We start from the raw sequence: 27,394 nt of genomic DNA, 5'->3' as shown, positions 1-27,394 counted from the left end.
CAGCCAGATGGACCGTGTAAGGATGTTGGGAGGCTTTCTAAGAAGTCAACCAACATATGGTCTCCCTAGGCCGGCCGCATCCTTTCAACAGCTCTGTGACAATGGCAATAGCAATCTAGAACCGCTTTGCTGAAGGAAATCAAAATCTGTAACTTTAATTGGCTGCTTACACATGCCTGACATATTTTGATGCCCTCCCCAGTCACCGTTAATCACACCTGTCTCTTGAACCGGGGTTGGTGATTGAGCCAGCTTGACATGTCTGGCCTGTGGCTCTGAGGAGGGGGCAGGACAGGAGTGGACTGGTGATCAGAGTGGGACTCTGAGGTGAGGACAGGACAGGAGTGGACTGGTGATCAGAGTGGGACTCGGAGGTGAGGACAGGACAGGAGTGGACTGGTGATCAGAGTGGGACTCGGAGGTGAGGACAGGACAGGAGTGGACTGGTGATCAGAGGGGGACTCGGAGGTGAGGACAGGACAGGAGTGGACTGGTGATCAGAGGGGGACTCGGAGGTGAGGACAGGACAGGAGTGGACTGGTGATCAGAGGGGGACTCGGAGGTGAGGACAGGAGTGACAGCTATAGGAGAGGGTGCCTGATTTGAGGTAATGACAGTCTTGCTCCCGTCTCCCCAATCTCTGTCCTGTCAAGAACTAGACACACCCACCTCCTGGCTTCAGAGCGGAGGAAGAGGAGACGGTGGTGGAAATAAACAACATTGAGATCAATAATGGTCCAGCAGCTCCTGAAACGGCCTTATCTGAGCCCAGCAGCTGGATAAGTGTTTCTGCTCACGTCGCCACCTCCCCTCATCTCGCCCTAAACATGCTGTCATTCTCTCAAAATGAGGAATCAATGATCTGTTCCTGAAGTGCCAGATTATGCCTTATCGCCTGCCATTTGAAGGATCGTTGAATGAATCTAGAGTCTGTTTATAGATCTGATACCAGTGTTTCCCACAGATTAGAAATCTAATTGTGGCGGGGAGTGGTGGGGGTTGTCAGACGGGGGGGGGGGGGGGGGGGGGGGGGGTCGTAATTATTCCTTCGTTAATAATTCGTTACACAGTTAATTTGTTAATAATTTTTACATTAAATATTAATCCAAAATGATTCACACCTTCACAAATGAACAACAACTAACATATAATTTCTGCATTATGCATGTAGCAACGCTAGTGCTAAACAACTATTTAACTGGTCGGCTCCATGACGCCGAGTAAGTAGCTAGCTCTTGAGACTTCTCACCAAAAGAACGAAGGGGAAACTTCGAGTACTAAATGTAAATGTGAGTAAGGTACCTAGCGAAAAGTAGCCGCAACTTTCCTCGACTTTTAGCTACGGCACTAATGCTGAAGGCTCGCTGATATAGCTGTCGGTCTTACTAGAACGGCATATGTACTGTATGCATTGTTGCTAACGTGTGCTGATGTTGTGACTGTGTGCATATGTGGGAAAGACGCATCAGTAACAGAGAGACGGAGGGAGAGCAGGGGAAAGGAAATGCAGCTGAACGAATACGCTGCATGTTTTAACCTAAATAGAAAGTAAAAAAAAAAAAAAACGAAACGCAATGTGTGGCGGCCGGTGTTGATTCTGTGGCGCACCGCCACAAATTAGTCTATGTGTGGGAAACACTGTGATACTATCTGAGCAATTATTATGCCTGTTGGGTTTATTTATTCTCTGATCTGTCAGATCCCCTTTTAAAAGTTAAAACCCTCAGAACAGTCTTATGGAGAGAGAGCATTTAGACCATTGACAATTGTGTCAAAGTTAACTCTGCAGTGAGATGGGTCCAGTGAAATGGGCTTGCTTATGTATTGACACACTAACAAGAATACTGTGTTTATATATAACGTGTGGGCCTAATGTTATCAAGAAAGCATTCACCCTTATCCAAAATGGGTAATTCACTGACTGCAGCACGGTCGCTGTGAGACAAGCAGCCTGGTTAGTGGACTCTTGGTACTAATGATGTGCAAAGCTGCTGGGGTCTACTGGTCAATCCCCCGGGAAGGGTGGGGCCTCTGTCAGTCAGGCCTCTGGGCTCGGCTGCTGGAGCCTCCAGACACAACGTGCCGTCTGCTGCTCATTAGGATCCGAGTACCCGGGATTGGGGCTTGCAGATGAGGGCAAATCAGTGCCTTACAAAACCCAGCCGGAGGACTGGGGTGTGGGGAAGGGGGAAGGGGGGCATGCCCTAAAATGAATAGAAAGAGAGTTCTCTGATTGTACGCTTAGCAACGATGTCGTTAACATGCCAGTTAGACCGCAGGGGGGCACTTTGGCCCGCAGCAAAACCACTTCTCAGAGGGTGACGTGTCTGTGCTGTAGTCCAGATTGTACTGACAGTTATCTTTTGATGTATTTGTCCTGCGTTCCTTTATGTTATGTTCTAGCTGTGTGGACCGTTTCTATTTACTTTGTGTGGCTCTGTTGCCTCAGCAAGGCCATTCGAGACACTGAACCAATCTCAAACTCATGTGAATCTACAATTTCCTATCTTCCAGTATGTCAGGTCTCTTTCACTCCCCACCCAATCCATCTCCTTCAATTGTCCTGCCACCCCAGTATCTCTCTCTCTCTCTCTCTCTCTCTCTCTCTCTCTCTCTCTCTCTCTCTCTCGCTCTCGCTCTCGCTCTCGCTCTCGCTCTCGCTCTCGCTCTCGCTCTCTCGCTCTCTCGCTCTCTCGCTCTCTCGCTCTCTCGCTCTCTCTCTCTCTCTCTCTGTTATCTTGTGGTCTTTCTCTCTCCCATTCACGCTCAGTTTTTCTCTCTCTCTCCGATTCTCTCTGTCTTTCTCTCTCTCTCCCATTCTCTCTGTCTTTCTCTCTCCTATTCTCTCTGTCTTTCTCTCTCTCTCCCATTCTCTCTGTCTTTCTCTCTCTCTCTCTCTCTCTGTCTCTCTCTCTCTCTCTCTCTCTCTGTTATCTTGTGGTCTTTCTCTCTCCCATTCTCTCTCTCTCTCCCATTCTCTCAGTCTTTCTCTCTCTCCCATTCTCTTTGTCTTTCTCTCTCTCTCCCATTCTCTGTCTTTCTCTCTCTCTCTCCCATTCTCTTTGTCTTTCTCTCTCTCCTTGTTCTCTCTCTGTGCTCCCCCTCCTCTCTCTCTGTGTGTCTGGATGGAGGTCTGTTGTGGCCCTCTCTCCTCCATCGTCACTGGGAGTGGAGCTCGGCTGCCCAGCTGTATCAAGCCTCCTGCCCAGTATTGATCTCTGAGTTGAGGTGGGCGCTAAGAACTATTACAGCCCCTCCCCAGAGCCAGGATGACCTGGCGTTTCTCATGGTAACAACAGTCAGAATTGGATCATAAGTCGAGGCCGCTATTTTCCCTCCTTCTCTTTGTTCACAATGTCTTCCATTAGGAGAGGGTTTGTCCATGCTGGGAATTAAGAGGAAACAGTCTACTTTACCAGAGTTAAGAAGGAACACTGTTCTGCTGAGAAGTTTATAGTCTTGTAGATTTCTCACCACTTTGGAATAATGGCAGATGAGCATACATTCAATCAAACGAAAAGTGAATTAATCTGTTGAAAGGAAAGTGGTTAGGTTACACAGTGCTGCACAAAATGAGATGAGTATGGGAACAGAAGGACTTGGGTAACAGGCTGACTGAACTTAATTGAAGTAATAGTTTACACACCCTTTCTCTCTGTGTGGGTGTGCATTTGAGCTTGAAAGTGGCATGCGTACAGTATGGAGCCAAATGGCTCTTCCTCATCCAAGCTCTGAGCCAGAAAGCCCTGGGGAAGCCAGATGTGCCCTCCTGCTTCCCAGTCGAGTCACAGGAGGAGAGCAACAACAGATAGCTTCTGCTAGCAGAAACTTGCAGATAAAGCACAACCGACCGACCGACCGAGGGCAGCTTCTTGATCCCTGCGCTGTAGGAACATGTTGACATCTGAAGGGATCAGACAGGTGATGAGAGCGTGAGGTTACTGCTTAGACCATCCTTGTGATTTTGATGTGGAAATTGCCGGCGTTTTGTTAACACCTGTGTGATCCACTCGGATCTCCTGCATAAAGCGTAGTGGTTTGGACTTTATGGGTTGGTTTTGGACAGGCCAAAAGATATGCTTATTCAATGTGGAATTTCTAACTTGGGAACTCACCCGTAGCCATATAGAGCATGTCTTTGTATATCTGATTGGTTTGGGGATTTTTCTTTCTCTCTGCCTGCCTCAGAGGCGGCCTCCCAGGTCCTGCTGATGTTGGCTCCTTGTATTTCACACCTGTCACACTCCTGGAAGCTACCCACAGCACTCCCAGACAGCTGTTATAGATGGCAAATGAAGTACCTCTAATCCATAGATGATGATTGCGTTTTTCCACCAGAATGCCCAGACAGCTCTGTAAGGCAGGATTCTGGCAGAAGGAAAGGTTTCACCCTGTCGCCTGCTTCCAAGTCCTTCCCATGAGAACTTAAACCTACCTCTAGTTTTCTTTATTTATTAAAGGAATGTGCATCAAACCTTCAGGGTATACCTGCAGGCATGGCACTTTTTCAGGTGATCATGAAAACCAAGACTGTTCTCTTAGCGCTCTGTGATTGCACTAATATGATGGAGTGTAATGGGGCTAGCTAATTTGCTGCGTTTTTAGGCTGCGTTGATTAGGATGCTTAACCTTCAGGAGTAAAACAGGATGTGAATGCGCTGCTCATTAGAACATCCTTCCTTTCTCGCCACTTGGTATTTTGCGAAAAGTGCTGCGATCGGTCTCCTAGAGGCAAATTAGTTCATCAACTCTTGAGATGTAATTAAACGTTTTGGCTCGTTTTGGGGGTTTGGTAGCACTTTGATTAAGGTTTTCTTGATGGAGACGGTGTGTGTGTGTTTGCACACTTATGGATGTGAAAGCTCCAAGTGTGAGGACATTGGTGTGTGTTTTGCTTTCGTGAGTCACCCATCTCGTCCTTTAGAACTTTTGTGGGTTTCTCATTCCTCTCACTTTAAATAGCATGTGTATAAACCGCGAGTGTTTACTCTGTTCACTAAGTAAACCTTAGTGCGGTTGGTTTGACAGATTTGTTTGCACATTTCTTTGTTTGCCTTTGAGGATTTAAATATCCAATCACTGAGGTGGTTGATCTGCCATTACTGAACATGAGAAACGTTTGGCTTGCATTTTTAAAGACATCTTCGCGACATTGTGGCCCTACTTCACGAGATCTCTGGTGCAATCAGTGTACCATTGTGTCATGTCCCATTAGCTCCATCACCAGCAGGTCTCCCTCCTCACCCTGGGTCCCAGGGATGCTTTCACCCTCTCTGATTGTTAACTCTCTCCCTCAGCCTTCAGCTCATTACTGATTGGCTCCCCAGTTACCACTCCCAGCACTGTTGAAGTCTGTTGAAGAGTGGAGAGCAACACCTGTGGTCGTCCTTCTGAAACTGAGAGCTCCTCTCCTCCTCCTCTCGTATGCCTTCCTCTCTCGTCTTCTCTTCCTCGCCCCTCCCATGCCTTCCTCTCTCCCTCCATCCCCTCACCTCACCCATGATAATGAGCAGGAATATAAGGCTCATATTTACCTTGCAGCTATTGGAAAAATCATCTTGATTTACCTTTGTGCAATATCCTGTCTTTCATGCTTTTCTATTGCCGTTCTACATTCCAATCAAACTGAGGTCAAAGAATTTTATCTGTGAAGTTAGTCTGGCGTGGGTTGAATTAGTGACCTTTTGCTGAGTGGCCGTTTCTGGCCTTGATGTGTGATGTTTATCAAAGTGTCCATGCCTTTTGTTGTGCTCCACGACAGGATGTCGTTGCTTTAAATATGTAACTTTGTAAGTCAAAGCTCTCTTAATACTGGAGAGAGAAACTAATTAGCATCAAGAAATAATGAACTGTCAGACTTTTCTAAAAGTTTACTTTAAAATTTGAAGTATTTTCTTCATTTACACCAAAACCAGTATCTCAATTTGAAATGCCAAATGGCTAATTCAGGATTAGTAAGGCATGTGGCTTAATCACAAGAACACCTCCACTGACTGCTGAGTACGGCTCATGCTCTCTGAAGATAGGGCCCTCGTCCACAAAACCATTTAAATTGGAGACTGGCATATTGACTTTACCATGAAGCACAGGACTTTTAAGCATCACAAGATGGTCAAGCCAGTGACTATCTTGTGCTGTTAATAAAAGACAGGTGGGGAACTGAGTTTATGGGCACTGAATTACAAAGCAACTTTTTCTCAACTCGGGGATGAAAGAAAGTTAAATATTTGGAAGTTTGAGTGTTGTTCCGAAGATTCAAGACTGACTGACACTTACTGACTGAGGTGGGCTTTAATGCCTTAAGCACTGTGCTTTCTACCTTTCTAATCTAACAGCAAAAAAAACAAACAAAATAAAACGAGCAACTTTCTGAAATGTGAAAGTCCAGAAGAGATCAAAGTAATTTAGTTTCATGAACATTCTATCAACATGTCTGTTCATTGTGACGTGGTCAGAGGCTGATTTGTGTTTCTCCCTTCTTCCACAGATACATGATGCTGATCAATGGGAAGAATGAAGTGTACATGATTGACAGAGACAACCAGGTCTTCCAAATAGAAAACCTCGAATTTCCTTTCCGAAAAGATCTCCGTGTCCACTTAGCCAACACTTTACTGGATGGGGTGAGTTTATTCTTTACTATTTTTTTCACACTTTTTTCTTCTTTGAAAAACCTCCTTTCATGTCATGTCATTACCCTGGCCTTTGTGTCTCACTGCAAGTCTCACATTCTGTCCTCATTTTGTTGGTGCTATAAGTCCCCTTTCTGACCCCATACCGCTACCCACACTGCACTGCTGCCTGACCCGGTCATGATTGACAGGAAGAAGCCTCTCTTGTGAGCCTCAACATCTTCCCTGCTCAAACACAGGACACCAGCGAACAGCACCCAAGCCTTTTAGGCAAAGTGACTAGAGGTTACCAACACGGCCTCCTCGTAACCAAAATGTGCAGAAATATCCCTCTTGTCTGCCCTAGTGTGTTGAATGGAGTTGCACTTCCAAGTGTCCCTGGTTTGTGACTGGTTCCCTGTGTAATTTCCCCCCCCCCCCAGCCCACACACACACACACACATACATGTTCTGGAGCACACATTTGGAACTTGTCCTCTGCAGTTCTCCCATCCTTGATTGGCTCCCAGGACAGTCAGGAGGCGTTGAGAGCGTGAGTGTCTCGTCGTTCTGTGTTCTGAGTACAGGGTCATACGGGGGGCCATTCCTTCCCTGTAGCAGGTGCACAAGATGTCAGTCATTATCACTCTGCCTCCCCCGTGTGATGGGAGACAGCCAGGGAGAGAGCGAGAAGCTGCCAATATGGGAGATGTTTGTGCTTTAAAAGTGTGTGGTAGCAAGGTCGGCCATCATCCTCATTCCATCCATCATCATCATTTTATTTTTTCTTCTCTTCTCTAGCTAGTTCCAGAACATGGATGCTATCTGTGCAAAACAGGTGTTTTGCCTGGCCCGCTGTAATTTAGTGGCCGTTTGAAACGGGGGATTTTGCGTCTTTGTTTGGGCCGCTTGCGAACGAGACACATCAGCGCTCCTTTGAAGCTGCTGTGCAGATGTGTGTTTATAGGAGGGCCGTCATCATGGCCGTTTCCAATCCTGTTTTATGTTGTTGTTGTGTTGATGGCAACCGGTCCAGAGCGCCCGTGGACCCAAACTACAGAGCTCCAGCACAGGGCCAGCTGCCCTCACTGTCTGGCTCTTGGTACTCACTGGAAATACTGCTGTAGTCCAGGACACACACTCCTCAGTGCGTCTTAGGGCAGTGGGTGTGAGGAGACATATTGTTTGACGATAGAAACAATATATCATCGTTTTATATATGAGGGTAACACAGTAAGGGAGTGATTGACGGCTAATATTAACCAATCCAAAATGTGCATTTAGGTTAAGAATTTCAGAAACATGTGACCAAAATGGTGTCCCCTTGTGTTCCTCCAGCTGTGTTCAGAGTGCGTGACGCTTAAGGGCTGATGATTCCCAGGACGATATTATTTCCAGCTCCTCTCTCCTCCCTCCCCCGCCAGGTTACATAACAGAGCAGTGTCAGTACTGCCTCTCTCAGTTCTATACCTGCAGCTCTACTCCACAGCCCCTAAATAATGAATGTGGCATTCTAATTCCACTGCCGTTCTATTTCAGACCTTCCATGTCGTTCCTCTCCAACCCCCCCCCCCCCCTCACCACCACCACCACCTCATCCTCTCCACACCCACCCTCACCCCCTCCATTCCCAACCACACCCTCTCCACTCCCACCATCACTACCACACCACCCACCACCACCACCCTCACCCCCACACCCCCCACCACCCTCACCCCCACACCCCCCCACCCCCCACCCCCCCCATCCCCCAGGGGGAGAGGCACGGCCACAGACTGCTCCACCCCTCGGCACAGCGGGTGCGATGTCCCTTTGAGTGCACTGGTTCCTGCCCCCCCAGGGCAGCACTCTCCAGCCAGCCTGGCTCTGCTGCTTTCTGAGAGGCCCAGTTAAGCGGTGCGCTGCAGTGGGATTGGACCACCGATAATGGGTCCTCTCTGCCTCCTCAAAGCTGGAAATGTGACCCGTCATTTCTTCTTATCCATGTGCTCTTCCCAGGCCCGACCCTTTCAGTTCGACACCATCTCCTATCTCTTTTCTTTCGATTCCCTTTCTCCTTTCACCTGTGCCCCCCCTCCTCTCAGCGCCCCTGTCTCTGTGTCTCCACAGGAGATGATCATCGACAAGGTGAACGGACAGCCCGTTCCGCGCTACCTCATCTACGACATCATCAAATTCAATGTAAGTGGCCAGTCAACTGAGAAGGTGTCGCCTCTAATTGGAGCTGCTGTTCCGTTGCACCCCTGGCAGGCTGCTAGACGTGTGATCTCAGTCCCTACAGCCGGGGTCACTGCATCCTCCGCCTCAGCAGGACAGAAGGAAGCGTGGATAATCAGTGGGGAGTGCTTGAGACGGAGGCTGTCGGGGGATGAGAGCGGCCTGGGTTAGAGGAGGTGGTGTTGTATGTCTGTAGTTAGACTGCACAGCAGCATCCCAGACTGATGGATGGGCGAAGGCATGGTCTGGCCCCAGACCTTACAGCGATGCCCAGGCTGTTAGGGATCACTAAAGCCCAGCTGTAAAGAATCAGGGTAGCGGATACGCGTCTCACTGTCTAAAGTCCCTTTGGATGCTTATCCAAAACAGAAACTCGTCAATAAAATGTGTATTTATTTATATTGAATGTATTTATTATGTACAATATTGAGTTTGAAGGTCATACTATGGGTTTGTCATCTGTAGACATTCATATTTACTTGGGATGGTTATTATTCTCCTACTGTGAAACAAATTATCGTCTTTGTCTGTCTAGTTGACAGTCTGACTGGTGAGGGGTAATTGCCACTGTAAATGATGGTGTTTGAAAATATTTAGATGAGGTCTAATTACGCAGTTCTGTATCTCTGTCTTTTCATTCTGCTCTGCAGCTCAGCTTAGATGTTTGCAGTTTTCAGTGGCTGCTAAAACCAAATGGATGTTATCAGCCTCCTAATGTTCTTACTGGCTGGTAATGAAGTCATTACCCAGAGATGTCTCATCTACCCAAGCTAGAGATGGAGAGTAGAGGAAAGCAGAGCAGAGTAGTCCTCATCAAGTACTCATCAATGATGCAAACCTATTTTTGGGGGCGCAAATATATTTGTGAAACTTTGTAGAAAATATTTTTAAAACCTTTAGAAACTTTTTATTCAAAACAGTTTTTTAAACCTTCAGAAACGTTGTTTTCAAAACATTTTGTCTAAAACATCTTTTCAAAAAGTTGTTTTCCTACACACAGTGAAAGGAGAGGGGAGAGGAGAACAGAGAAGCCTAAAACAGAGTACAGTAGAGTACAGTAGAGTTTAGTAGAGTCCTCAATCAAGTACTCATCAATGATGCAAACCTATTACTTTTCAACCTTTCGAAAACAACAGTTGTCTGTTTCCCTGTCTGTGTGTTTCCCTGTGTGTGTGTGTTTCCCTGTGTGTGTGTGTTTCCCTGTGTGTGTTCGTTTCCCTGTGTGTGTGTGTGTTTTCCTGTGTGTGTGTGTTTCCCTGTGTGTGTGTGTGTGTTTCCCTGTGTGTGTGTGTTTTCCTGTGTGTGTGTGTTTCCCTGTGTGTGTTCCCTCCCCATCAATCAGAAGATCACACCCAGACCAGTGTCTCAGTCCGTGTCCAGCAGAGAGAGGGCTCTGTCTCTCCTAGAGGGTCCCTGGCTGCGTTGTCTCTGAGCCCTGCTGTCCTGATCCCAGATCAACATGACTGGCCTCCGCCACCCCCCTCCCCCCGCCACCTCCCCCCGCCACCACCCCCCTCCCCCCGCCACCTCCCCCCCACAGGGCACACACAGACAGCCCACGGGGAGTCCCATCTCACATCCAACTGATCTACTGACAGTTAAAGTCTTGGCTCGCTGTAATTATGTTGCAACCCCTTTCATATCGGTGTGACTCAAATCCCTACCACTAGATACACAGAGATTTGGTTTTATTCAGCAGAAGGGAACACTGTTGATGGTTTGGTTTTCAAATAGCTTCTCACTTTCCTATTTCTAGTTAATGCTCCTGTTCCTCATCTTATTGTGTGATCGTGCCGTGTGTGGTCTATTATTTTTTATGTCCGGACTTGGATTGATCGTGTTTCTCTGATACATGAAATTGCTTGACCCCCTGCATCACCCTGAGACTGAGGGAGAATATTCTATTTCTGTGCTAGCTAGAGGTTATGAAAAAATATTATATTTTTTGTTAGAAAGTTCCTGTTTCTTGTCAATTCAGAGCAAAACCCTGCCAGTCAGTGTCAGCCTGCCACAGGGATAGAATCTAATAGCAGGGCTGTGATGAATTCACAAGGTCACCGCAGATTTGTGTGCCTGCTGATATTTTTATGTTTTTGACAGTCTGTCTCTAGGCTCTCAATCGTTTATTTTAATTTGACCGGAAAGGCATTCTCTTCAAATTTTTATTCCTCCGGACATTTTGGGCATCAGGTAATGCCCTCAGCCTGCCATGGAAGAAATGGGAACTGGCTTAGCCGTTAGCAGAGAACCATCCTGGTTGTGTTAGTGGGGGGGCTGTGTTCTCTGATCATTAGTACAGTTCTTGGAGCAGACTGACAGCTTCCTCCTCAGAGTAGAGGGGGACCCTGTGCCCCCCCCAGACGAGAGGGGGCCCTGTGCCCCCCCCAGACGAGAGGGGGCCCTGTGCCCCCCCAGACGAGAGGGGGCCCTGTGCCCCCCCAGACGAGAGGGGGCCCTGTGCCCCCCCAGACGAGAGGGGGGCCTTGTGCCCGACCCCAGACAAGAGGGGGGCCCTGTGCCCCCCCCTATGCGAGAGGGGGTCCAGGGTGAAGCAGCAAGGTTGGTCCTACGGCTGCAGGACACCGATATCTGTCCTGCATTTAAACACGGGCGGAGAGCCCATGTGAGCCAGGGATCCCAGGGGAGCATAAAGTAGACAGGGCTGCTACCACCTAGTCCCATCAACAGTGTTCCCTTCTGCTGAATAAAACCAAATCTCTGTGTAACTAGTGGTAGGGATTTGAGTCACACCGAGTTTAAAATGAGTCTTTGAGAGTCAAAAACCCGGAAACGTTCAGATGTGATGTGTGTGTGTGTGGTGTGTGTGTGGTGTGTGTGTTGTTCCTCTTGTTGTTGGTTCTCTAATTGCAGACGTAATCTTACTTCCTTCCTTGTCTGAGCGTTATTTGTGGTTGGGGAGCTTTTTGGCTCATGTTTGCATTTCCGTGCATGCCTATAGATCTGGCATAGTGAGGTTGAATTCACACCCAGAAATCTTTTACATAATGCTTTGAATTACGGCTTGTCAAATCTGGTGCTATTTCATAATAGGTTTCTGAACAGGTTTGTCTTCACATTATGGATGTTCTATTTTTGTGTGTTAAAATCTCATTTCTGGATTCTTATTAACTTTTTTCCTCGTTGACTTAAGTATTCCCATCTCAGTTTTCGCTCTGTGGTTTTCAGTAAACTCAGCTTTTATTTGTTATTTTATTTGTGGAATTAACTTCCCTCTGAAATTATTTTTGGGCTTGGAAACCCAAATTGATTTTCTCAGCCACAACTTATAAACCCATGCCTATAGACCAATTATCACCCTACGTCACACAACTGTCAAGCAGGCTCAACTGCGCATGTGGGTTGCAAAAGACGAACTTCTCCCAGTTCTATTACTCTTGGAGTGTCGTTCAGGTCATCATATATCTCTGGCCACTGGATTGCAGGGCTTGATATTAACTTTTTGAGGCTCTTGGCCTTTGGACAAATACATTTACGTTCACTTGTCTATGCTCAAAAGTCACTTGACCCCGATACCCTTAAATAAATAGCCTGTCCAAGTGATCGGGCAAAACTAGCCTGGCTAACGGAGGTCGCTTTCTCAGGCAAATGACGAATGAAACAGACAGGTTAAAGAAATCCGAGATTCTGGCTATCTTCACCAGACTCGTATCTACATTAGGCAGTCCTCCCTGACGTTTCTGGTGTAGAATGGAGTGAAATACAACATTGTGCACACTGCCAGTGAGCGAGTCTGACTGAGGCTAACGTCAAAACAGTGTAACTGGGATGTAGTCTCACACAGATTGCCAGTTTAAACAAATCAGAAAAATAATCGGACCAGCTGACTAAAAGCAGAATTCCCATATCTCTTGAAAGCTGCCCTGCTCGACTTTTTAAATGTAGAATTAACTGTAAAAGTGTAAAATTATGAACTTTGTGACATGACGTGAAGACATGGTTGCCGCTCGACTATGCAGTCTGTACTGGGCGACATTCTCACTCAAATTTCAAGACTTTCGTGACCCAAATCAAGATTCTGATGTGACAGATCATTGGGTAATCGCTTTCTCTCCTGAAGGCATGCCCTCCTCGACGCTTTTGGTCTTTTTAAATCTAACTATTTGTATTATCCGTGTGGTCCTTTTGCCATTTAAAATGCTATCCTTTCCCAGTTTTCTGCAGCCACAGTGCGCGCGCATCCCGATTGTTTACAAACAAATAATTGGTCTATTGGGTAAAGACTTCAAACAGCAGCCTTTTGCAGAAAACAGATACTAGAGAGGGAGAATCAGAGGTGAAGTGGTGAATCTTTCCCACAGCAGTACATATCTTCCCCTCCCCAGCAGAATCACAGTTTATCCCTCTCACATCTCACACGTCCATCTTGTTCTCCTTCCATGACGCATCGTATGGAACAGATGGAGGAGAGAGTGTTGGATGTGATACCTGTTGTTGTTCCAGGGACTCTCCAGTAAAACCTGGAGTGCAGTGAGAGTTGTGTTTTTGAACGCACAGCAAAGGTGCCGGGTCGTGGATCCCACACAGTCAAAGAGACCCCCTTTGTAGATGAACGGTTTGATTCAATTCATTCTAGTTCACCTCTAAACTTCTTTGTTTTTCCGCGTTTATAGTCTCACTCCAAATGACCGGTCGCTGATTTTACCTCATATTGGAAGAGCAGGAGATTCACACAGCGCTTTTCATTGTCAAGCCTTGCTAGAATAAAACTGTTCCCTTTTTTTTGTGTTTGTGTAGAATATTACAATTCTAATTGGAACAGAATAAATCTTCTTAAAAGAAACCCCCAAAACTCTGCTCTCTCTATCACTCCGGGTGTGCTCACAATCCCTTATCCAACCCTCTATTAAAAACGAGGATAATAGTGTTTGGCCTCACAGAGTTCTAAGCAGGCTCTCTGGTATCTTCTGGGTTTGTGTGTAGAGATGAAAGACTTGGAGGTGAGCCATGTCACCCAGCCTGTTGAGGGTTCAGGTATTATCCTTCTGCTCCCTTAATCAAAGAACCAAACCTCACAGCCGAATGGGAGAATTGCTGTAATGTTCAGGCTGTGCAGCAGCATCTTCTGTTTTGGTCTGTATTGATGTGTTTTCCCCGCCCCTCTCTGCAGATCTGAGGGCAGTATTCATAAGCACGGTTATCTCCTCTGGCTTGGTGGGTTCCAGCAGAACATTAGCAGAATGACCACACTGTCGGCACACCAGTTAGTAACAATCAGAGTTGACCAGAAACGTTTTCTATTCTGAGAGATGCTGCAACACACACATACTCACTCACACCTCCCATTGTCTGGTGAATAGGAGAATGTAATCATTTTTTCTTGACAGGGTGTAGAATACTTCTCAGCTTGAATGTCGAGCAGTTGTTGAATGAATTTTTTAACAGCCATGAATTTGTCCCTTGTCCGTGGCCAATGGGAGGTGTCGTGTAGCGGGTGTTCCAGCTAGTGAGTGTTGTTCCCCGTCATCCCAAGACTCCTGGGCTCTGAGATCCTCATTGAGAATGAAGTTTTCCTCAAGTCTTCTCATATTCCGCTCAGACAAGACTGGATTATATATATGTATATATATATATGGAAATTAGCCTAAATGTAAATCCCTAACATGAGTTCCTCCTGAGGGCACTGACTCCTTGTTAGTATTCAGCTAGACAGCCTTCGCCTTCATATCTCCATCCTGAGCGTTGCCACTTAGTTGTGTAAACGTGCCCGATTGACGTCACTGTTGCTTGTAGTCTGTCTGTGAGACGAAGCTGGGTGTTAGAAGGAGAATACTGATGGTAAGGAGCGTGAGGCAGGGGGGTTAGGAGCGTGAGGCAGGAGAGTTGGGAGCGTGAGGCAGGAGGGTTAGGAGCGTGAGGCAGAAGGGTTAGGAGCGTGAGGCAGGGTGGTTAGGAGCGTGAGGCAGGAGGGTTAGGAGCGTGAGGCAGGGTGGTTAGGAGCGTGAGGCAGGAGGGTTAGGAGCGTGAGGCAGGGGGGTTAGGAGCGTGAGGCGGGAGGGTTGGGAGTGTGAGGCAGAAGGGTTAGGAGCGTGAGGCAGGGTGGTTAGGAGCGTGAGGCAGGAGGGTTAGGAGCGTGAGGCAGGGGGGTTAGGAGCGTGAGGCAGGGGGGTTAGGAGCGTGAGGCAGGAGGGTTAGGAGCGTGAGGCAGGGGGGTTAGGAGCGTGAGGCGGGAGGGTTGGGAGTGTGAGGCAGAAGGGTTAGGAGCGTGAGGCAGGGTGGTTAGGAGCGTGAGGCAGGAGGGTTAGGAGCGTGAGGCAGGGGGGTTAGGAGCGTGAGGCAGGGGGGTTAGGAGCGTGAGGCAGGGGGGTTAGGAGCGTGAGGCAGGAGGGTTAGGAGCGTGAGGCAGGGGGGTTAGGAGCGTGAGGCGGGAGGGTTGGGAGTGTGAGGCAGAAGGGTTAGGAGCGTGAGGCAGGGTGGTTAGGAGCGTGAGGCAGGAGGGTTAGGAGCGTGAGGCAGGGGGGTTAGGAGCGTGAGGCAGGGGGGTTAGGAGCGTGAGGCAGGGGGGTTAGGAGCGTGAGGCAGGGGGGTTAGGAGCGTGAGGCAGGAGGGTTAGGAGCGTGAGGCGGGAGGGTTGGGAGTGTGAGGCGGGAGGGTTAGGAGCGTGAGGCGGGAGGGTTAGGAGCGTGAGGCAGGGGGGTTAGGAGCGTGAGGCAGGGGGGTTAGGAGCGTGAGGCAGGAGGGTTAGGAGCGTGAGGCAGGGGGGTTAGGAGCGTGAGGCGGGAGGGTTGGGAGTGTGAGGCAGAAGGGTTAGGAGCGTGAGGCAGGGTGGTTAGGAGCGTGAGGCAGGGGGGTTAGGAGCGTGAGGCAGGGGGGTTAGGAGCGTGAGGCAGGGGGGTTAGGAGCGTGAGGCAGGAGGGTTAGGAGCGTGAGGCAGGGGGGTTAGGAGCGTGAGGCAGAAGGGTTGGGAGTGTGAGGCAGAAGGGTTAGGAGCGTGAGGCAGGGTGGTTAGGAGCGTGAGGCAGGAGGGTTAGGAGCGTGAGGCAGGGGGGTTAGGAGCGTGAGGCAGGGGGGTTAGGAGCGTGAGGCAGGGGGGTTAGGAGCGTGAGGCAGGGGGGTTAGGAGCGTGAGGCAGGAGGGTTAGGAGCGTGAGGCGGGAGGGTTGGGAGTGTGAGGCGGGAGGGTTAGGAGCGTGAGGCGGGAGGGTTAGGAGCGTGAGGCAGGAGGGTTAGGAGCGTGAGGCGGGAGGGTTAGGAGCGTGAGGCAGGAGGGTTAGGAGCGTGAGGCAGGAGGGTTAGGAGCGTGAGGCAGGGGGGTTAGGAGCGTGAGGCAGGAGGGTTAGGAGCGTGAGGCGGGAGGGTTAGGAGCGTGAGGCAGGAGGGTTAGGAGCGTGAGGCAGGAGGGTTAGGAGCGTGAGGCGCACAAGGACGATGGATTGATGGGCTTCTGTCATCCCCTCCAGTGGTCTGTCACCATTAATGAGTGTGAAGGACTGTTTTCCTAATGAAACACATTGATGAAGATGAGGCTACCAGCAGCAGTGGTACACTGCTGCTCTGTACCAGGGTCTACAATGCATCTGTTGTGTCCAAAACTAGTTTGGTTTAGAGTTTATAGTCACTTTTCTGTATGTTCTTGTCTGTGAAAGGAGTATCTTAGTTGCTCAGGCAGCATAAAACCAGACTCCCTCAGCAAGGACCCCTGCCCTGCCCTGCTCTGCCCTGCCCTGCCCTGCTCTGCTCTGCTCTGCTCTGCTCTGCTCTGCTCTGCTCTGCTCTGCCCTGCCCCTGCTCTGCTCTGCTCTGCCCTGCCCTGCCCTGCCCTGCCCTGCCCTGCCCTGCCCTGCTCTGCTCTGCCCTGCTCTGCCCTGCCCTGCTCTGCCCTGCCCTGCCCTGCCCTGCTCTGCTCTGCCCTGCTCTGCCCTGCCCTGCCCTGCCCTGCCCTGCCCTGCCCTGTTCTGCCCTGCTCTGCCCTGCCCTGCCCTGCTCTGCTCTGCTCTGCTCTGCCCTGCCCTGCTCTGCTCTGCCCTGCCCTGCTCTGCTCTGCTCTGCCCTGCCCTGCCCTGCCCTGCCCTGCCCTGCCCTGCCCTGCCCTGCTCTGCTCTGCCCTGCTCTGCCCTGCTCTGCTCTGCTCTGCCCTGCCCTGCCCTGCTCTGCCCTGCCCTGCCTGCCCTGCTCTGCCCTCCAGCGTCTCAGTTGGGGGCTGGATGTCCCCGTCCCCCAGACAGGAGCTGCTGAGTGGACATGAAGGCCCCCCTCTGTGGCCCCCCTCTGTGGCCCCCCCTGTGGCCCCTGTAGTGCCCCCTCAGCCGGACAAGCTGCCAGCAACCAGCCTCGTCTGTTTGTCTGGGGGGGGGGGGCTCCGTGTGAACAACACGAGCCAGGGACATTACGGCTCACCCGTTGCCGTGGAGACTTCACACGCACGGACGAGCGCACACAGACACGCTCAAAAAAAATTTATTGGATAGGTGCTCATTACCTGTGGAGCTGCTGTTCTGACAGGCTTAGCGATGCTCTTTGTGTTATGTTCTCCTGTAACCCCACGCAACGACAATGACATCGTCATGACAACGACAATGACTACGTTCTGCTCCTAAGGCGACCTAAGACAACCTGTTGCCATGGCAGTGGATTGACAGCTCCATAACCTTTTCGTGTCAATATACCCTCACGCCCACCTCCCCCCTTACAGAAATCCTTGACTCAAGGTTTTGGATGAGAAATTCAACCAAGAGGGGACATTAACCAGACCCAATTAACATGAGTTATGGAAATGGTGATTTAAAAAATACACGTGCTTTGGTTCATGGGGATTCATTTGTGTCTTTGTTTTGTTTTTCAGGGCCAGCCTGTTGGCCTGTGCGATTTCAACATCCGGCTGTTATGCATGGAGAAAGAGATCATCTCACCCCGGATGGAGAAGATGAAAGCTGGACAGATTGACAAAACAAAGGAGCCCTTCAGCGTGCGAAACAAGCCCTTCTTCGACATCCATGCGTCCCGGAAGGTAGCTCTCTCTCTCTATATATATATAAATATATCGCTCTCTATCTCTAACTCTCTCTATATCTATATCTCTCTCTCTCTCTATATGTATCGCTCTCTCTCTATATATATATATATATATATATATATATATATATATATCTCTCTCTAACTCTCTCTTTCTCTCTCTCTCTCTCTCTCTCTCTCTCTCTCTCTCTTTCTCTCTCTCTCTCTCTCTCTCTCTCTCTCTCTCTCTCTCTCTCTCTCTCTCTCTCTCTCTCTCTCTCTCCTCTCTCTCTCTCTAACTCTCTATCTCTCTCTCTCTATCTATCTATATCTCTTTCTATATCTCTCTCTATCTCTCTCTATCTCTCTATATATCTCTATCTCTCTCTCTTTCTATCTCTCTATCTCTCTCTTTCTATCTCTCTCTCTCGTTCCTTCTATCCCTGTTGCTCATTACCCCACAATCTTTCTCATTTTTCTATCTCTCCCTCTCATTCCTCTCCTCATTCATCTCCTTCCATTCTGATCAGTTCAGGGAGATTCTTTCACTACAACTCAGGTCATTCTCTCGTTTCTGTGACCGATGATATCAGCCGCAGTGATGCTTCAAAACATCTATTCAATTCTTCGCTTCATAATTCTCACATTGAGTATACTTTCCTTTGAAATCAATCAAGTTTATAGTTGCTAGTAATAATGGGAGATTTGCTTTGCCTGCCTTTGTGTCTTGGGGCTTTGGAGATGCATCTTACAAACATTAGAAATAAAATAAGCATCAGTCTTCACACTTTAATGAGTCAAGATATTCATGAACACTCCAAACAACATAACCTATTGAAGTAAATGGATCGAAGGTGAATTATTTCCAGCTATGCTGATTGCTGCTTAATTGATCTCCAAGAGTTAGTTTCAGTAACAGATCAACAAATGAAACAGAAGTTTGTGTTTTGATGGTGCCTTCATGCTGTTTGCGTATGCGTGTGCTGCAGTACAAGCTCTGCCAAGGACGCGGGGTATTCAAATAAAAGCTGTTCAATCTCCCTCCACGGCCTTCACTCCCTGCTCTGATGGCCCAGCCCAAGGACATCATGCAATTAACTTGATCTGCTCAGCTCGGGCTCAGTGGGAAGAGGTCACTCTCTGCGTTCACACACTCCCTGATAACAGTCCAACTGGAACCAAAGGGCTTTCTGGAAGATTCCTCCCGTCTCTCCTAGTCTCCGCTCGCTGGCCAGGCCCCGGTCAGCCCCCCCAGGCCCATCACTAGCCTCTTTGTGGTCTGGTCTCTGTTCTGGATGAAATGCTTCCTATGAATGACTGGGTTACCTCTGGCCAACGCTGGCTGACCCTATGGTCTCTGAGACATGTGTGACAGCTCGCCCACCATCTTGTTTTGAGGATGTCAATGAAGATATTCTAGAAATGAAGTCATGGGTACATGACAGGCTCAGTCAGTGCCTCATTGTTCTCCACTGCGGCCATCTGGTCCAGCTTACAGCCATGTCTCTGTTACAGGAGAGGGACATGAGGACCAAGGAAACTGGAATCTGCTTTCATTATTCATGCCGGCAAAGATCTCTACTTCATGGCCTGTTTGCCGGAAATTCATTGAATAATATTTCAGTAACAGACTTTGGTTGTGTGTGTTGCCGTGTGTGTTGCTAGGCTGCCGTTGTGTTGTCATGCCTCCCTCGGGTCTCCAGCTCGTGTGTTTCATGCACAGTTAACCCTCCTGATAGAAGCTCCAATCCCTTTCCCCCCCATTTCAGTTGGAAGATTGTTTTACGCAAGTTACAGTAGCCTCCATTTGAATACAAAGTGCTTCTCGTAGTTTGATTGTTTTATTTTCCCCATTCAGCACTGTGGATGCTCAATAACCGGGCAAATTGGATGCCTGTGAAGTGAAAACTGTGTTGAGAGTGAAAGGAGGAGTCTTCAGATTGAATTAGATCAGGGGTGTCAAACATACGGCCCGCGGGCCGGAACCGGCCCCCAAGGAGGTTCGATCAGGCCCGCAGGATAATTTGAAAGTGGAAAAAATGCATAAAAGACATGGAATTAATATTTTTAATTCGCTGTAATTCATGGATTATCCGCTAAGGGGCGCACTCTTTCCATCAGAGTAGAAGACAAGCCGCATCACTGAGACAGACTGAAAACAGCAGACGGTATCAATTAATACCTTGGTCTCTACTAGGGATGGGCGAACGATGCCTTGTGAAGCTTTGGTGGTTTCTTCCGGATTGTGCCGGCCCAAAGAGCCGAACTATCGGCGCTTTGAAAATGAACAGCGTCATCTAGCAGCCGTTTAAACTGGCTGAATGAGGCGTAGTGGTTGTCTCCGACGGTAGACTACCCTACGTTATTCAATATTTAATTAAGGCTACATGTGTTCATTTTGATCTGATATTAGTGCTCACACATTAAAATGTTGTGATACATCCGTAGGCCTTTAGAATTATGTCATTTTCTCACAGTAAAAGTTAAAGAATATCGTACGAGATTCACTGGACTGGGGCGCGAACTTGGGATCCCAGATTCGCATTAACAATATGTAGCCGTACAACGCTTTAACCAACTACACCACCGAAGAGATCATTACTTGTTAAAGCGGTTGGACGGAGTTTATACGATATGGTCTTTATATCAATTAAACTAGATAACACAGAAGAAAGACATGATATTTTGGTTATTTATAGCAGAGTATGGTATAATTTTAATGGTCCGGCCCACTTGACATCTCCCTAGGCCGTATGTGGCCCACGATGCGAAATGAGTTTGACACCCCTGAATTAGATGCTGCGCTGGACCCGGTTAAGGGCCCATTAGCAGATGGAGTAGGGAGAGGAAGGTTCAGTGTTGAAGCCCTCTGGTCATTCTAAATATCTGTCAGTAGTCAAGGAAACCAATGCAGACTTAATGAGGTGTGCAATGGCATAGTCCTGCTCACCCTCACAGAAGTCCTTGCTGTTTTAATTGATTTACATTTAGTCATTTAGCAGATGCTCGTATCCAGAGCGACTTACAGTAAGTACAGGGACATTCCCCCCGGGGCAAGTAGGGTGAAGTGCCTTGCCCAAGGACACAATGTCATTTGGCTCGGCCAGGAATCGACCTTCAGATTACCAGCCCGATTCCCTCACCGTTCAGCCACCTGACTCACCTGATTTAGATGCAACAGTCGTGTTGAAGTTGTGCACAGTATTAGTAAGTGAATGCCTGCTCCTGGCTAAGTGAGAATACATCTGCCACTTCAAAAAGAAGTATACAGTTAGTTTAAATCAGTCTTAAGATCTCAGTCTTAAGCTCTCCTTACTAATATTTAAGGAAGTGATTAGTGTTCTTTCTCCCAGCTCCCTGACAACCTTAATATCCCCCTCCCATCCATCACACACTGCCACTAATTAGGCCCGCTAAACCTTGCTAATTGTCTTATTAAAATGTTGTGATAAGTGTAACTACCCCCACAATAACACCAAATTAAATGTTTCCTTGTCCACGGTTGACATTTTGTAGAATGTTTTTAGGGACGATTTTGTTAGTTTAGTTGGTTTAATATGGAGTCTATTTATACTGTATGTTAAGTTGGTGGTCATTGTGGTTGTACTGTACATCATTTTTCCTTTTTTCTTTGTTCAAAATGAAGACATTTGCCGAGAGTACTGTATATTTTTTAGGGTTAAGCTCAAACCACGCATCTAATATTAACTTACACACCTCAGATCAGCAAATCTTTGAAAATCTTTCTTGAGAAAGTATGGGAGAAAATTGGATTCTCTTCCATAACTTCAATTTATTAAGCATATAGTAAGCTCAATAAATTCACTTTGGAACCTGAGATTTAGTTCATTTTAATACTGAGTTTGCTATCAGTTTCCAGAGCACTGGTTGGTAACGTAATGGCGATGGGCTCGATAAATAAAATAGCTGATAGAGACCGCAGTGCAGCGAGCGAAATTGTACTTTCGAAATAGTTGATATTCTCAGGTGCAGTAGAGCATGAGTTAACTGAAGCACGTCATCATCCTCTTTTAGGTAAACACAAGGGTTTCTCCCCCCCCCATCAGAGACCACAATCATTTATCCATGTTGATCTTCGAAGAACTACCTTCCTGCCTCCAATTCCACTCTGTTTTGGCCTTTTGTTTTCCAGCACATTCAAATCTGTTCCCTTATCTTTATTTTCTGATGTCGTTCATGTGCAAGCAGAGGACACCCGTTTGTTACCAAGTACCTAGGGATCCCGACACGGAAACAGCCCAGGCTTATCGACATGAAATATTTCACCTCATTTAGTTGTTATAGTCCCCTGCTATCTGTGTTTGTCCTTACCTGGTTTAACCCAAGATAGTTTGGCTCCTTCCGGAGGCAGGCAGACAGGCAGCTGGGTGCTTTATTCTGGTGGCAGGCAGGCAGACAGGCAGCTGGGTGCTTCATGCTGGTGGCAGGCAGGCAGACAGGCAGGCAGACAGGCAGCTGGGTGCTTCATGCTAGTGGCAGGCAGGCAGGCAGACAGACAGGCAGCTGGGTGCTTCATGCTGGTGGCAGACAGACAGGCAGACAGGAAGGCAGACAGGCAGACAGGCAGGCAGGCAGCCGGATGCTTCATGCTGGTGACAGACAGACAGGCAGGCAGGCAGACTGACAGGCAGGTGCTTCGTGCTGGTGGCAGGCAGACAGACAGGCAAGCAGGCAGACAGACGGCTGCTTCATGCTGGTGACAGGCAGGCAGACAGGCAGGCAGGCAGACAGGTGGGTGCTTCAGGCAGGCAGACAGGCAGGCAAACAGACAGGCAGCTGGGTGCTTCATGCTGGTGACAGGCAGACAGGCAGACAGACAGGCAGCTGGGTGCTTCATGCTGGTGACAGGCAGGCAGACAGGCAGGCAGACAGACAGGCAGCTGGGTGCTTCATGCTGGTGACAGGCAGGCAGACAGGCAGGCAGACAGACAGGCAGCTGGGTGCTTCATGCTGGTGACAGGCAGGCAGACAGACAGGCAGCTGGGTGCTTCATGCTGGTGACAGGCAGGCAGACAGGCAGGCAGACAGACAGGCAGCTGGGTGCTTCATGCTGGTGACAGGCAGGCAGACAGGCAGGCAGACAGACAGGCAGCTGGGTGCTTCATGCTGGTGACAGGCAGGCAGACAGGCAGGCAGACAGACAGGCAGCTGGGTGCTTCATGCTGGTGACAGGCAGGCAGCTTGCTGGGTTTCTCCCCCAGCCTGTCCATCTCCTGGCAGCACCAGCCCTCATTACCCAAACTGTTTATGTGGAGACGCCTACTCTTTGTGCTTTCACATTGCTGCAAGGTTCCGACACTTGTCCTGGGAGGCTGTTGTGGCTGTCGTAGGGGATTCAAAGTGGCAGGCTAAAGGGGAGTAAATCCCACTCAGCGGTGTGTCTCATTAGCGGAGCCCCGTCTGTCTGTCAGGGCCAGGGGGGGGGTCAGCCGCCTCACTGACCTCACACCCGCTCTGGACATCTGCCCTCCAGCCCCTCAAGGTGAACGTGTTGGGAGGGGAGGCACCAGGAAGGAGTCGGCCTGGCATGCAGTGTGGGTGGGTGTGAGGCGGGGGGGTGTTTCATCAAAATGTCTGTGGTCATTGAGAGGACTGAGCCCAGACAGCTATCTTGGAATCCAGATTTGTCTCATGTTCAGTCTGGCATTTCATTCATCCCTTAATTGCACCAGTCATTTGAGTTCAGGTCTTATTTCCTCTCATTACAAACATTGTGATGCCGATAGCATCTCTACCTTCCCTTATCGGCATTCTACTCATTTAAAACCATGGAAGCGTTTAATAACTTATTTGCTTTCAGCGAACGCCCGCTGGAGTTGTGAGAACTGTTTCTCCTCTAGTTTTTATTATTTATTTTAAAGTGTCAAGTTCTAGACACCCTTTCTCCTTCTGAAAAAGTTTTTTTTGTTGCAGCTTTAATAATGCTGTCATTAAGTAGACATGCATAAGACATTTATTTAGCTCGGAAAATACCACAAATATTCCCAGGTACTCTGAAACATTTAGTATTTCTCAAACCACTGGCTTTGGTACTGCAGTCTCCCTGGAAGGTGAATCTAAGGATGCCTTCCAGCTTGCAACCTGCGTTCTCAACCCCCCCCCCGTCTCTACAGGCACTCAGGAGAAACATGTTTCTTGTTGTGGAAGGATTATTCCAACCTGCAACTGCACGCTGTGGGACCGATGAGTAATAGTTTGTTTACCTCAGTTGTGTTGAAGATTATATCCATCTTTGCTCAGACCCTTTTTTCATGTTATGCAATTGATGACGCAGGAAAACTAATGGGGAGGCTGTTATTAGCTGAATTCTTTACGAGTGTCTTTTTAAATAGCCGTAGCGATGTAAAGATGTGCTTTCTGTATAATTGACTTGTGGTTCACTTGTCCACCCTCTCTCCCCCAGTACACCCCACATCCAAACAGTGCTCGTACGCCCCTGTTGGACAAAACCTTGGGCTCCGTGAGTAAAGTCAGCAGGCTTCAGTCAGACTTCAGACACTGGAGTTGTGGGTTCTCCTGATGTTTCAGACAGTAGCTCTCTGGGTCTGGGCTGTCGTGCCCTGGCAGGATGAGTCACACCAGCCCCCTCCATCCCTGCTCTCCTTCCCTCTGGTGCAGGACCCCAGCGAGGCTCCGCCCACTGCCCACCACGCAGCCAATCCACTCTAGACGGTCGCTCCCCGCATCGTGACGCTTTCGTCCCCGTGGGGATTGTACTGAGAACGTTGAACAGCAGTAGGTTTTCTAGGATGGACTGTGAAAGACGAGAGTCTTCACATTGACGACATCACAGTAACTCCAGTGTTGTTTCTTTCATCATTAAATGTTAAAAAGAGATCTCTGGCCAGCACTCTTAACAGTCCCCCTCGTTTACATACCATTACAAGTGCAGTGTCCTGTGGTCCACAAGGTATCACTGATACTATGGAAATTTCTAACCTGAATTTCCATCAAGCGTTTCCATGACTCATGCAGCCTCCTACCATCCTGCAGATTGAGGCTGTTATCGCTGCGGAGCCTGAGAGTTCAGCAGTCAGGAAATCACTGGGGGGATGAGTATAGAGTACTTACAGAGGGATGATGGGATTGGGGCGCTGTGCTGTCTGAGAGACGACTGCTCGCCAGCTTTCTTAATGGAGGCTGTAAATGGGTGCGCCACCAAAGTCAATGGACTTAAGGATGTGAATCGGTGTAATTTCGTATTCTAGATGTGCTGTGATGAAAAACAGCCTAGGGGGAAAGAGGAACCCGTCCAGCCGTCGATAAGGTAGACACGTTAGACACTCTGTGTTGACGCAGCCACAACAGTGAACACTTCAACCTCACGCCTTCTCACATTCAGATCACCTGGAACCTTGAACACCCTCATTTATGATCCTGCCCCCCAGGCCCCTCATCCTGCCCCCCAGGCCCCTCATCCTGCCCCCCAGGCCCCTCATCCTGCCCCCCAGGCCCCTCATCCTGCCCCCCAGGCCCCTCATCCTGCCCCCAGGCCCCTCATCCTGCCCCCCAGGCCCCTCATCCTGCCCCCCAGGCCCCTCATCCTGCCCCCAGGCCCCTCATCCTGCCCCCCAGGCCCCTCATCCTGCCCCCCAGGCCCCTCATCCTGCCCCCCAGGCCCCTCATCCTGCCCCCCAGGCCCCTCATCCTGCCAGGATGCCAGGGGCCCTGGTGTGACCCGGTGTGACCCAGGGTCCTGGGCGGTGGCGACACAGCTTTGCCTGCTTGACGATGTCGGCTGCTGCGGTTAACAGGAGGACGCGCCGTGACTGCTTCTGAAGGCCAGTCGCATTAGGCATCAAAGGAGCTCTTGGCAAACAGCTTCACGGTCTGACTGGAATATCAATATACCCTCCCTGCATTCCATTAAGCTTCGGCTCCTGATGCTCTCAGAGAATTGTGAGGTGATGCAGGTGCATGGAAATAAGCTGGCTCCTGTGAGAGCGAGGGCAAAACTGTACTCCAGGTGTACTTCTGGGAAAATAATGAGGCAAAACAGTGTTGTTTTCTAAATACTCCCCCAGTTTTAGCATTGCCTTGATGCCCGACACAGCCCAGAAGAGCACACCTGTCACATGGGTTGGAACACATTGGTTTATGAAGGATGTGACCAGCAATACTTTCACATTATAACCGAAAAGAGAGCAAAATAACAAATAATAAATACATCTTAAAGTAATGATGTTTCAAAAGGAACCAGCACTGAACATAATAATTTAAACTGTGAAATTGTTTCCCTTATGTCAAATGCTGCTGGTTAATCTTTAAAATATTCTCAGCTTAATGTGGAAATCTCAGTTTTGCAGGGTAACCATTCCAAAACCATTGGCCATAGCTAGAGTTTATCTTCCAGTGGCCTTGTATGCAGAGTAAAGAGGTCCTCTAATCTGACACACCAGTTCTCCTGGTCTGACATTGGTTCTGCTCTCATACATTCAGAAGTGATAGGAGGAGGGGAGGGGAGAGGGAGGAGGGAGGGAGGAGAGGGAGGGAGGGAGGGAGGGAGGAGAGGGGGAGGGAGGAGAGGGAGGGAGGGAGGGAGGGAGGGAGGAGAGGGAGGGAGGAGGGGGAGGGAGGAGAGGGAGGGAGGAGGGGGAGGGAGGAGAGGGAGGGAGGAGGGAGGGAGGAGGGGAGGGAGGGAGGAGGGGAGAGGGAGGAGGGAGGGAGGAGAGGGAGGGAGGGAGGAGGGGGAGGGAGGGAGAAGGGGAGGGAGGGAGGAGAGGGAGGGAGGAGGGGGAGGGAGGGAGGGAGGGAGGAGGGGAGAGGGAGGAGGGGGAGGGAGGAGAGGGAGGGAGGGAGGAGGGGAGGGAGGAGAGGGAGGGAGGGAGGAGGGGGAGGGAGGAGAGGGAGGGAGGGAGGAGGGGAGAGGGAGGAGGGGAGGGAGGAGAGGGAGGGAGGAGGGGAGGGAGGAGAGGGAGGGAGGGAGGAGGGGGAGGAGAGGGAGGGAGGAGAGGGAGGAGGGGGAGGGAGGAGGGGAGGGAGGGAGGAGGGGAGAGAGGGAGAAGGGGGGGAGGGAGGAGGGGAGGGAGGGAGGAGGGGAGAGGAAGGGAGGAGGGGGAGGGAGGAGAGGGAGGGAGGAGGGGAGGGAGGGAGGAGGGGAGAGGGAGGAGAGGAAGGGAGGAGGGGGAGGGAGGAGAGGGAGGGAGGAGGGGAGGGAGGGAGGAGGGGGAGGGAGGAGGAGAGGGAGGGAGGGAGAGGGAGGGAGGAGGGGAGGGAGGGAGGAGAGGGAGGGAGGAAGGAAGGAGAGGGAGGGAGGAGGGGGAGGGGGGAGGGAGGGAGGAGGGGGAGGGAGGGAGGAGGGGGAGGGAGGGAGAAGGGGAGGGAGGGAGGAGAGGGAGGGAGGAGGGGGAGGGAGGGAGGAGGGGGAGGGAGGAGGGGAGAGGGAGGAGGGGGAGGGAGGAGAGGGAGGAGGGGAGGGAGGGAGGAGGGGAGAGGGAGGAGGAGAGGGAGGAGGGGAGGGAGGAGAGGGAGGGAGGGAGGAGGGGGAGGGAGGAGAGGGAGGGAGGGAGGAGGGGAGAGGGAGGAGGGGAGGGAGGAGAGGGAGGGAGGGAGGGAGGAGGGGAGGGAGGAGAGGGAGGGAGGGAGGAGGGGGAGGGA

The 27,394-nt window shown here is 49.8% G+C and overlaps 1 protein-coding gene across 2 annotated transcripts in view; it reads left to right on the top strand.

Moving 5' to 3' along the window:
* Nucleotides 1-27,394, top strand: part of rngtt (RNA guanylyltransferase and 5'-phosphatase) — a 68,736-nt gene that overhangs the window by 10,405 nt on the left and 30,937 nt on the right. For both annotated transcript variants that reach the window (XM_047021057.1, XM_047021056.1), the window contains exons 10-12: nucleotides 6,488-6,623; nucleotides 8,721-8,792; nucleotides 17,628-17,792. In XM_047021057.1, the coding sequence (XP_046877013.1) occupies nucleotides 6,488-6,623; nucleotides 8,721-8,792; nucleotides 17,628-17,792 (373 nt within the window). The remainder of the gene's footprint in view (nucleotides 1-6,487; nucleotides 6,624-8,720; nucleotides 8,793-17,627; nucleotides 17,793-27,394) is intronic.

The sequence above is a fragment of the Hypomesus transpacificus genome, chromosome 6 (genome assembly GCF_021917145.1).
Source record: "Hypomesus transpacificus isolate Combined female chromosome 6, fHypTra1, whole genome shotgun sequence".
Taxonomy (NCBI): domain Eukaryota; kingdom Metazoa; phylum Chordata; class Actinopteri; order Osmeriformes; family Osmeridae; genus Hypomesus; species Hypomesus transpacificus.
Note: the sequence above shows the minus strand (reverse complement) of the source record. Positions and strands in the feature narration are given on the sequence as shown.